The 11,648-nt window shown below is 48.2% G+C and overlaps 1 protein-coding gene across 1 annotated transcript in view; it reads right to left on the reverse strand.

The window, feature by feature from the left end:
- Positions 1-1,799: 1,799 nt before the first annotated feature.
- TOX2 (TOX high mobility group box family member 2) overlaps positions 1,800-11,648 on the reverse strand; it is a 243,177-nt gene continuing 233,328 nt past the window's right edge. Inside the window, exons 8-9 of the mRNA XM_054173557.1 lie at positions 9,146-9,276; positions 1,800-1,938 (exon numbers count right to left, since the gene is read on the reverse strand). Coding sequence (XP_054029532.1) covers positions 1,902-1,938; positions 9,146-9,276 — 168 coding nt within the window. The 3' untranslated portion in view covers positions 1,800-1,901. The remainder of the gene's footprint in view (positions 1,939-9,145; positions 9,277-11,648) is intronic.

Raw genomic sequence — 11,648 nt, forward strand, 5'->3', positions numbered from 1 at the left:
ATAATAATAATTAATAATAATCTACTAATTTGCCATACAACATGGATAGAAATTGTCCTTTTGCTGTACAAATAATAGAAAGAAGTTTGGCAGGCCTTGTGTTGGTGGTTGTTGGTTTTTTTCTCTCTGTTTTTGTCTTTTTTTTTTAATTATTATTATTTTTATAGCCATCTCTCTTCTATGTATAACTAAAAAAATGTGCTACCAGCAATATAAAATGCCTTGGAGGGGTTTTTTTCCTCCTTTTTTTTTTTTCCCCTTCCTTTTTGCCTAGAAAGTAAACTACTCCTTATTCATTTCTTTCCTGGTTTGTTTTTCTTTTATCACCAAAAAAAAACCCCAACCCCAAACCAAAACAACCCAACCCCTTCCCCCCCCCCAAAAAAAAACCCCACCCCCACCCCAACCCCAACAAACCCCCCTCAAAATAAAAAAGAAGAGAAAATCTTAAAGATGTCTTTAGCACAGCTCTAAAACACTTAGCAAACTACTTTACAACTATCCAACAAATTATAGGTTCAGCATCTGTCTCACTTGGTTTTTGCTCTTGGAGTTTTGCCTTCTGCTCTCCTCTTCCTTCCCCCCTCCCCCCACCTACCTTAGCAATAGTTTGTGTTTTTGGTGGTGGTGGTGCATTTTATGTTATTAGGTGGTGGTTGTGGTGGTTGTTGTTGCCAGACAATTCCAAGGCCTTTTGCATGTACAATATTCACAGGGACTTCACATTGTCTTGCACACACACACAAGAAAGGTTTAGTGCTGTTAGCAAGTCAGAGGAGAGTGCATCCTCCTACCAAGCTGGCTGAGGTCCTGGGGCACCACACCTGGGTTGATGCTGCATCGAAAAGCAGTTCACTAGGGGTGGGTGGGGGGAAAAAGGGGTTGGAGCTAAGCTGATGGCAAGCAGAAGTGGTGTCCTTGCTTTCTTCTTCTCTATATATTCTTTTTTTTTTGGTGGGTTTTGTGGTTATTTGAATATTTTTAAAAATTATTATTATTTAGTATTCTTCTTCTTCTTCTTCTTCTTTTTTTTTTTTGTTCTTTATGATTTGTGAGGTCTTTGGGTTTTCACAGAAAGCAGACTTGGAGAGTTTAGGAGAGAACAGAATAGCAAAAAAAAAAATAATCAAAAATCAGAGTGGAAAAAAATTGAAAAATGCAAGTAAAAAAAACAGCTAAAAGATAAAAAACAATAGGAAAACAAATCAACAATGGTAGTAAAAGAAATCAAAAATAATAGTAAAAGAAATAGAAAATAATAGTAAAAGAAAAAGAAAATAAAAAGAAAAAAAAATAGAAATAGAAAAATAGAAATAGAAAAATAGAAAATAGAAATAGAAAAAGAAAAAAAAGAAAATAATAGTAAAAACTAAAAAAAAAAGTAAAAAAAAATAGTAAAAAAATAAAAAATAATAGTAAAAAATAGTAAAAAAATAATAGTAAAGAATCAAAAATAATAGTAAAAGAAATCAAAAATAATAGTAAAAGAAATCAAAAATAATAGTAAAAGAAATAGAAAATAATAGTAAAAGAAATAGAAAATAATAGTAAAAGAAATCAGAATAATAGTCAAAAGAATCAAAAATAATAGTAAAAGAAATAAAAAATGATAAAAAAATAGAAAAATAGTAAAAAAGAGAAAAGAAGAGCAAAACATAATAGTAAAAAACTTCACAAAAGAAGAGTTACAAAATCCTACTAAAACCCCCCAACCACCAGCAAAAAAAGCTAATAATAACAGAAGGAAACTGCTCTTGGAGCCTGGAGACAGAAGCCAGCGCCGAGGGGCAGGGGTAGCGCTCTCGTCCGTACGACTTGCTCGGTGCCTCTCTGGGTAGTCTGTAAGATAGACCCTCTCAAGTGTCCTTCATCAGAGCTTCCTCCAAAAGAGATGTCGAGGTTTAGGTGAGGTAGAGTGCCTTGTCCCTTGGCAGCATGCTGTAAGGGAAAGGAGAGGCACAAAGTGAGGTGGGCGAGGAAACAGCCAGGAGGTCACCGCCGGGGAGGGGACATCAGCGTTGGCACAGCTGGGCACGCCTCAGCTGGCTCATAGAAACATGGAATGGGAGGGGCAGGAAGGGACCTCCAGAGATGATCCAGTCCAACTCCCCTGTCATAGCAGGATCAGCCAGCGCAGGTCACACAGGAATGCATCCAAGCAGGTTTGGAAAGTCTCCAGAGAAGGAGCCTCCACAGCCTGTCTGGGCAGCCTGCTGCAGGGCTCCAGCACCCCCACAGCAGAGTTTCTCCTCACGTTGAGGTGAAACCTTTTGGGTTCTAGCTTGTACCTGTTGCCCCTTATCCTACCACAGGGCACCACTGAAAGGGGCCTGGCACCTTCTTCTTGACACCCATCCCTCAGATATTTGTGACCATTCATAAGACCCCCTCTCAGCCTTCTCCAGAATAAACAGCGCCAGGTCCCTCAGCCTCTCCTCATCAGACAGATGCTGCAGTCCCTTCAGCATCCTTGCAGCCTCCATTGGACTCTCTCTCGCAGGTCCCTGTCTCTCTTGAACTGGGGAGCCCAAAACTGGATGCAGCATTCCAGGTGTGATCTCACTAGAGCAGAGTAGAAGGGGAGGAGAATCTCCTTAGTCCTGCAGGGGAATTGGACTGGCTGAGCTTTGCAGCCTTGGATTCTGTGAAGTCCCTCTGCCCTGGATGGTGACCTGTGTGGGTGTTGCTCTGAAATCCAGGCATTTTAACAGGCTTCATCATCTCCACAGACCTGGAGAGAAACAGACCTGAGAGAAACATTGCTGGCTCTATAAAGACACCTTGGCCTTAAAAGGTGGTGAAGAACATTCCAAGGCTGTGGGAGATTCTGGTGTGGTTGTGCTTATGAGTGGAATAATGAGGGAAGAGCAGCCAGCAAGGTAATGCTGTTGTTGATGGGGCTGTCTTCTGAGGGAGCCCAGAAGAGGCTGCACTTCCTTAATCTCCATGTTTTATGCTCTGCATTTAAAATGTGGAGTGTTCCCTGCTGCACTCAGCAGAGATTTAATGCCACCCAGCAGCAGGGAGGTGTTCCAGCACTAAAACTTCATTAATGTTATAAAATATGGCACAGAACATTTCCCAGCTCATTATCAAGCATTACCATAAATAATTGACTCCAAACTAAGTGCCTTTGCTATGGCTGAGCCTTGCCTCTTTATGGTGGTTGCTCACTTGCTTTCTGGTTTGGGGAATTGCTCCATTTGGGGGAGGATCACTTCAGCAGCATTTGGTGAGAGCAGGGGGCGTTAGAAGTGTCTGGCTGAAGTGAGTGTATGTGATTTTGTGTGCCCGGACAAGGCATCCCCTGTTTTAGCCCAAAGGAGAGTGGGAAGAGGGAAGAAATGATGCTAAGTAATGGTGTCCAGGAAGAACCTGGTCCATGCCTTGCAGATGAGAGGGATCTCATTGAAAGATGGGATTTCAGTGTTTAAAGGGACTGATAAGAAAGCTGGGGACAGACTTTTGAGCAGGGCCTGTTGTGGCAGGACAAGGGATAATGGTTTGAAACTAAAAGAGGGAGATTTAGACTGGAGAGAAGGAGGAAACTTTTTGCACTGAGGGTGATGAGAGTCTGGCCCAGGTTGCCCAGAGAGGTGGTAGATGCTCCACCCCTGGAACCATTCCAGGTGAGGTTGTTTGGGGTCCTGAACAACCTGCTCTAGTTGCAGATGTCCCTGCTGACTGCAGGGGGTTGGACTAGAGAACCTTTAAAGGTCCCTTCTTAAAACTTAAGAAGGTCCCAAACTTAAACCAGTTTGTGAAAGATGGCCCCAGCTCAGTGTTGTCACCAAAACATCTGAATGCCAGAAGAGAAATGTAACTGAAAGCCCGGAGACAGCTTCGGTATGGGAAGTGTTGTAATCAGATGAGGGGGCAGAAAACACAAATGAGCTGCCTCAGGGAATTAAGAAAGATTTTTCAAGGGCTTGTGAACCACTCTGCACCTTGACCTAACAGAGCTCATGCCCTTGGAGTAAGCCACAGCAAGATCCAGGTGCCCAGAGAGGTGGTAAAAACCCAATCCCTGGAACCATTTCTGGTCAGGTGGTTTGGGCCTCTGAGCAACCTGCTCTAGTTGCAGCTGTCCCTCCTGGATGTAGGGGTGTTGGACTAGAAGACTTTTAAAGGTCCTTTCCTACCCAAACCAGTCTGGGACTGTGTGATTCAGTGGGTGCCTGGGAAAGAGCAAGAGTGAGAATAAGGCTGTCAGGTGAGGGAGACAAGGGACTGTAGAAGCACTTTGTCATATGATGGCAAAAAGCAATAGCAGTGCAAGCTGCAGCTGCTTGTGGGAAGTGATAGCCAGGGGCTGAGCAGGAACTGAGAAATGCTGCCCAGGTCCTTGATGGCAATCTAGGACAGCTTGGGCTTGTGCCCAGAAAGCGCTGGGAAAATTGGATGGAAGTCAGTAAGCACAAAATCATTGAGGATGGGGAGAGCAAGAGCTAAGAAGCATTGAGAGCTCTCTCTCTAACATGGCTGATGGACAGGGTAGGGAGTGCCTGCTCATGGGACCTAGAATTTGAGGGGATAAGGGAAGAAGAGTCATTGAATGACATTTTAACCAGCAAGCAGCTCCCTTGTTAGATGGAGAAGAACAGAGAGCAAGATGACCTTGTTGCTGTCTTTCAGAACATGCCTGCTTGACAAACACAAAAGCAAATGCAGGAGTGGGAGGGTTTAGCCCAGGTGACCCAGTGCCAGCACCTCTTGCAAGCTAAGGAAACAGCAAGGTCAGACATGGAGCTGGGAAGGGACTGTTTAGAAGGGCTGGTAGTGATAGGACAAGAGGCAATGGTTTCAAACTAGAGCAGGGGAGAGTTAGGTTGGACATCAGGAGGAAGTTCTGCACAGTGAGGGTGGTGAAGTACTGGAAGAGGTTGTGCAGAGAGGTGGTTGAGGCTTCATCCCTGGAGATGTTCAAAGCAAGCTTAATGAGGACCTGGGCAACCTGAATAGTCTGAGATCACAGAATGGCTTAGGCTGGAAGGGACCTCAGAGATGATCTACTCCAACCTCCCTGCCATGGGCAAGGATGTCTCTCAACCAGACTTAGTTGCTCAAGGCCTCATCCAACTTGGCCTTGAACACCTCCAGGGAGGAAGTAGCCACAGCCACAGCCACTCTGGGCAACCTATTCCAGATTCTCACCACCCTTGTACTGAAGAACTTCTTGCTAAGATCCAGGCTAACCCTACGAGATGTCCCTGCTCTCTGCAGGGTTGTTGGACAAGATGACCTTTGAGGCTCCCTTCCAACATGATGCACTCTGTGATTCTAGGAAGCAAAAATCCTGCTGCAGAGCAAGCCAGGAGTGGCAGTGTGCTGGGGAGGCTGCTCTGATCCTCTCTTTCAACCTGGGGCTCTACAGCTGGGCCCCATCACAGCAGAGAAGAATCTTGTTTCCTTTCCAGCCAGTTGCTGATGCTGCTCCTCAGAGTGCTGCTTTAATTGCTGCTAAGCTGAGTGTGGTTTTGAGCTTGAAATGGGCAATTACATGATCCAGAGACTTCCTGATTATACCTCAAAGTATGCTGATGAATCAAAGGCAACAAGATGTGCCTTCAGCACTGCTTTGCCTGGGGCCTGCTGATTGCTGGGGCTGTTGGAGCTCACTGCTCACACCCAGCTCAGGGCAAGGCACCCAGGAGGAGCCCAGCTCTGAAGAGCACATGGAAATCACTGCAGAGGACACTGGAGACAGCAGTGCTGCTAGGAAGAGGATGAGAACCAGACCATCATTCAAAACTTGCCTGGATGTGTTCCTGTGTGACCTTCCCTAGGTGATCCTGCCTTAGCAGAGGAGTTGGACTTGATGATCTCCAGATGTTCCTTCCAACCCCTCCCATTTTGTGACTGTGTGAGCTCTTTCTTGCATGCAGGCAGCACCTGGAGACACATCAGGCTGCAGTTCTACAACTGTGTGAATGCCACAAGCACTGTGGAGCATGCACTTGGGCTACCAAGAGCAGGAGGTGATGGCCTTGCTGATGCACCAGCCTTTACAAGAGTGAGAACAAGCAAGGTCTAGCAGCTGGGCTGCCAGCAGCTTATGTGTCAGAGAATTGCAGAATGGCTCAGGTTGGAAGGGGTCTCAGAGATCATATACTCCAACCTCCCCTGCCATGGACAGGGGAGCCTCTCAACTAGACTCAGCTGCTCAGGGCCTCATCCAACCTGGCCTTGAACACCCTCAGGTAGGAGGCATCCACAACCTCCCTGGGCAGCCTATTCCAGAGTCTCACCACCCTTGTACTGAAGAACTTCTTCCTGAGATCCAGTCTGACCTTGCTCTCCCTCAGCTTCAAACCATTCCCCCTTGACCTGTCTCTAGACACTCTCATGAAAAGTCCCTCTCCAGCTTTCCTGTAGGATCCTCTCAGGTGTTGGAAAGCAGCTCTAAGGTCCTCCTCAGCTCTTCTCCTGTCCCCCAGCTCCTTCAGCCTGTCCTCATAGCAGAGGTGCTCCAGATCTTGGATCATCTTTGTGGCCTCCTCTGGACTCATTCCAATAGCTCTGTGTCCTCCTTCTCCTAATCACAGGAGCTGGAAGATGGAGGTGTCTCTAGTCACAGGAGATGGAAGTCAACCTTCCTTAGCAGAGCCTCTGCCATTTTTCAGTGCACTAAGCCCTCTGCAGTACTGATCCATCTCCACCCGAGTCCATTGTTGTTATCTACCCTAATAACTATCTGTAAGTCTCTGCACAATCTGTCTGGCTTTAGAATGACTTTTTTTTCCCCCCAGGAAGCTGTGCTGAAGCCATGAAATTTGCTATTTCTGCTGTGACAAAGGCATGAAATGCATGAGCTTTGATCATGAACTGCATGGGCCCTCTGCTCACAGCACAGCGCTCCAGCCAGATGTCACACAGCTTGTTTTAGCAACACCAAACTCCAGCCTCGTTCCTCCAGGAGTGTTCCACCTGTTCCTAGAGTGCCCTAAGCTTTCTGCATGGGGCCTGGGCAGTGGGCTTTGCAGGGGGAATCAAGTGTTTGCCCAGCTGATCCCCTAACTAAGGAGGTGTAGTTTCTAGGGGGGCTAATTTCCATGGGAGCTACCTCTGCTCAGCACTGCTGGAAGCTGGGCTGCACACTACAGGAGAGACATTGGGACTGGATGTGGCACTTGGTGCCACGCTTTAGTCATGAGGTCTGTGGTGAAAGGTTGGACTTGATGATCTTTGAGGTCTTTTCCAACCTTGGTGCTTCTGTGATTCTGTGTCCAGAGAAGGGTAACAAAGCTGGGAAAGGGTCTGGAGAACAGGGCTGGGGAGGAGCAGCAAGGTGGCAAAGCTGCTCCATGTCCTGTTTGCTTGACAGGTAGAGCCTTTCCAGCACCTGGTGACAGTGGTGGGCAGAGGACAGGCAAAGACAGAGTCTAGAGAGTAAGTCTTACTTACAAGGAGCAGCTGAGGGAACTGGGGTTGTTTAATCTGGAGAAGAGGAAGCTGAGGGGAGACCTCATTGCTCTGCACAGCTCCCTGAAAGGAGGTTGCAGGAGGTGGGGGTTGGTCTCTTCTCCCTATTATCAGGTGATAGGCTGAGAAGAAACGGCCTGAAACTGTGCCAGGGAAGGGTTAGGTTGGAGAGCAGGAAAAATTTCTTTGCTGCAAGAGTGGTCAGGGATTAGAGCAGGCTGCCCAGGAAGGTGGTGGAGTCCCCATCCCTGAAGGTGTTCAAGAAACCTTTGGTCATGGCACTTGGGGCCATGGTTTGATGGCCATGGTGGTATCAGATTGATGGCTGGACTCCATGATCTCAGAAGGCTTTTCCAGCCCAAACAATCCCATGATTCTAAGTTGGGATCTGTGTGCCATGACCTTTCCAGCAGCACGATTATTTTGCCTACAGTGACTCTCATCAACAGGTCTCTTTTGGGTTGTCTGTAGAGACTTGAGGAAGGTCCACACCCAGGGCTGCTAACAGAGCCTAGTCCAATCCCCTCAGGCAGGCAGACAGCAGCCATATTCTAATGGCTCAGCAAGTTATTTATTTCCCTGAAAGAAATGAATGTCTGTACAGCCTGTGCCCAGCCCAGCCATTGTAAGTGCACTGCTGGCACAGACAGGAGCTGTGCTCTGAAAAGGCTGGGAGCTTGCTATTATCTCCATTGAAAGCACAATGTTCCAGTACTTCAGGCAAATCAAACAATGCTCAGAAGCTCCCATGCCCCCTGCCCTACCTGCTCTCTCCCCGTGAGCCACGTGCCCGATCGACAGGGCACAAGAGCAGGCTCCAAACGGCTCTGAGCCAAGGGCAGCGGATTAGGCAGAGGCTGGAAACAGCTTTCCCCATCCTCCCTCTTCTCCAGCTTGGAGACTATCCTGATGTTTTTATGTATTGGGGAATTCAAGTAGCACTGAAGGGAGAGCAGAGCATGAGGATGATGATGCATTCATGCCAGAGCTTGTAGGGAATAAAGGGGAAGATCTTTGCAGCTGGCTGTGGCCTTCTCCTGAAAGGTGCAGGGGACTCAGGCATCCTGTGGGTCCTGGGACCTATTGTGGTGAACATCAGGAGAAATTTCTTTGCAGTGAGGGTGCTGGAGTCCTGGAGCAGGCTGACCAGAGAGGTGGTGCAGTCTCCTTTGCTGGAGAGATTCCAAACCCACCTGGGAAATCTGCTGGGGGTGACCCTGCTTTAGCAAGGGAGGTTAGACTGGATGATCTCCAGAGGTCCCTTCCAATCCCCACCACTCTGTGATACTGTGAAACCCCAGGGCCAGCAAGGGACCCATTGCTAGAGACAGCTACTTGAGGTTGTGGCCATAGTGACAAGAGTAATGGCTTTAGGAACAGGAGGAGGTTGGTTATGGCCATGGCCACCTTCAACCCCCCCAGGGACTCTGCTTGGGAGCCTGGGCTTCCCTGGCCTGCTCTGAAGGGAAACATTTCTAACTCTTCCATTGTTAATGGGATGGAAACACAACAAAAGGAAACCTTTTCATGCCCAGTGAAGAATCAATCTGAGTTTTAAGCTACCTGCTCCTATACCATCACTCAGGGAGCCTAGCAGAAGAAGCCTTGTACTCTGCTGCCCATAATTATCCTCCCAGCTTGCTGCACATTTTAGGGCAGACTCTCAATTGCTGCACACTGTCACAGGAAGGGCATTAGCAAGGTGCTGGTTTTGTCTACTGGCCTGCAGTGGTTAATGCCACACTCCCTGCTGGGGTAGTCGCTGTCCCACTCAGTGCTTCCCGGAGGGTTCGATGTGCCAGGTGAACGGGGCCCAGCGCCGCTCGGAAACTCAGACGGAATGTGGGAGAAGTCCTGCAGGGTGGAAAGGAGAGGAAGGGTTAGAAGGAGTAGGACCAGCAGGAGAAGCAGCAGATAAAACAAGATTGCATAACCATGTTTACAGGCACTACAGGGAGGTCATTGTGCCCTGTGCTCAGCACTGGTTAGGCCACCCCTTGAGTCCTGTGTCCAGTTCTGGGCTCCTCAGGTCAGGAAAGAGGTTGAGGTGCTGGAAGGTGTCCAGAGAAGGACAACAAAGCTGGGGAGGGGTCTGGAGCACAGCCCTGGGAGGAGAGGCTGAGGGAGTTGGGATTACTTAGCCTAGAGAAGAGGAGGCTCAGGGGAGACCTTGCTCTCTACACCTCTCCCAAGGGAGGTTATAGCCAGGTGGGGGTTGGGCTCTTCTCCCAGGCAAGCAGCACCAGAACAAGAGGACACAGTCTCAAGCTGTGCCAGGGGAGGTTTAGGCTGGATGTGAGGAAGAAGTTCTTCATAGAAAGAGAGATTGGCCATTGGAATGTGCTGCCCGGGGAGGTGGTGGAGTCCCCACCACTGGAGGTGTTTAGGAAGAGCCTGGATGAGGCACTTGGTGCCATGGTTTAGTTGGTTAGATGGTGTTGGGTGATAGGTTGGACTTGATGATCTCAAAGGTCTTTCCATCCTGGTCAATTCCATTCCATTCCATTCCATTCCATTCCATTCCATTCCATTCCATTCCATTCCATTCCATTCCATTCCATTCCATTCCATTCCATCTCCAAAAATGCAGCACAGGGACAGCAGCCAAGCCAAGCCCAGGACCTGGAATGGCTGTGGTGGGACCTTGCTCAATGTGAGCTCTTCCAAGCAGGTGGCCATGCAGCGACATCTTTTACATCTGTGGTAGCTTTAGGCTATGCCTTTCAATTCATTTACTTATTTTTCCACAGATCTTGAACAGAAGAGTAGTAAAATACTAAATAAATCACTATTGGGTGGAAAAAGGAAAATAAAGACAACTGGAAGCAATTCCATTGGAGAGATAAGGAACTTAAACAGGCTGTACTGAAACAATTCCCTCTTCTCTTCTTGCTTCTTTGCTCTGGAGAGATACTAACTTGCCTAACTCCCAGAAGGGAGGTGGTAGCCAGGTGGGGGTTGGTCTCTTCTCCCAGGCACCCAGCACCAGAACAAGAAGACACAGTCTCAAGCTGTGCCAGGGGAAGTTTAGGCTGGAGGTGAGGAAGAAGTTCTTCATAGAAAGAGAGACTGGCCCTTGGGATGTGCTGCCCAGGGAGGTGGTGGAGTCCCCATCCCTGGAGGGGTTCAAAACAGGCTTGGATGTGGTACTTGGAGCCATGGTTTAGTTGTCAGGAGGTGCTGGGCGACAGGTTGGACTTGATGATCTCTGAGGTCTTTTCCACCCTTATTGATCCTATGATTCTAGGACATTATGAGATGAGGAACATCCCATGGGCACCCAGCTGGCACTGCTGGCAGTTTAACAAGGATGCTGTGGGACTCTGATCTGAAAGCTGATTAGCTTTCCCAGTCTTTGGAGGCTGGCTTAATTAGGCAAGACTAAGCAATCTGTATAAAGGAGGAGTCATGGCAGTTACCTGATGAGGAATGTGACTTCCTCCAGAACATCCAAATGAGGGCAGTTGGATTTGTTTGATTGGTTTGTTTGGGTTTTCCTTTTGCATTATTTTTTTATTGGCCAACATGTGGAATGAAGAATCATGAACTGCTGCCCTCAGCACTGCAGCTCCCCCCCAGGGAAAGTGCTTAGAGAATCATAGAATCAATAAGGTTGGAAAAACCCTCAAAGATCATCAAGTCCAACCTGTCACCACAGACCTCATCACTACTAGACCATGGCTCCAAGTGCCACGTCCAGCCCCCGCCTGAACACCTCCAGGGACGGTGACTCCACCACCTCCCTGGGCACTTCCCTGGGCGGTCCAAAGGCTAACAGCTCTCTCTGGGAAGAATTTTCTCCTTACTTCCAGCCTAAACCTCCCCTGGTGCAGCTTGAGACTGTGTCCTCTTGTTCTGGTGCTGGGTGCCTGGGAGAAGAGACCAACCCCCACCTGGCTACAACCTCCCTGCAGGGAGTTGTAGACTTCTCCTAATTTCTGGCCTATCACCATATTCCAGAAGCCAAAGCTCCACCACTGTGCTGGAGCAGTTACTTGGGATACCCTGAACAGGTTGGAAATGAAACTGTGATCAATGATCTGCCCTCCCCCATCTCTGCTGTCCTTTTAGGCTGGATGTTAGGAAGAAATTCTTTATAGAAAGAGTACTTGGCCCTTGGGATGTGCTGCCCAGGGAGGTGGTGGAGTCACCATCACTGCAGGTGTTTAGGAAGAGACTGGATGAGGCACTTGGTGCCATGGTTTAGTTGATCAGATGGCGTTGGA

Source organism: Dryobates pubescens, chromosome 26 (assembly GCF_014839835.1).
Source record: "Dryobates pubescens isolate bDryPub1 chromosome 26, bDryPub1.pri, whole genome shotgun sequence".
NCBI lineage: Eukaryota > Metazoa > Chordata > Aves > Piciformes > Picidae > Dryobates > Dryobates pubescens.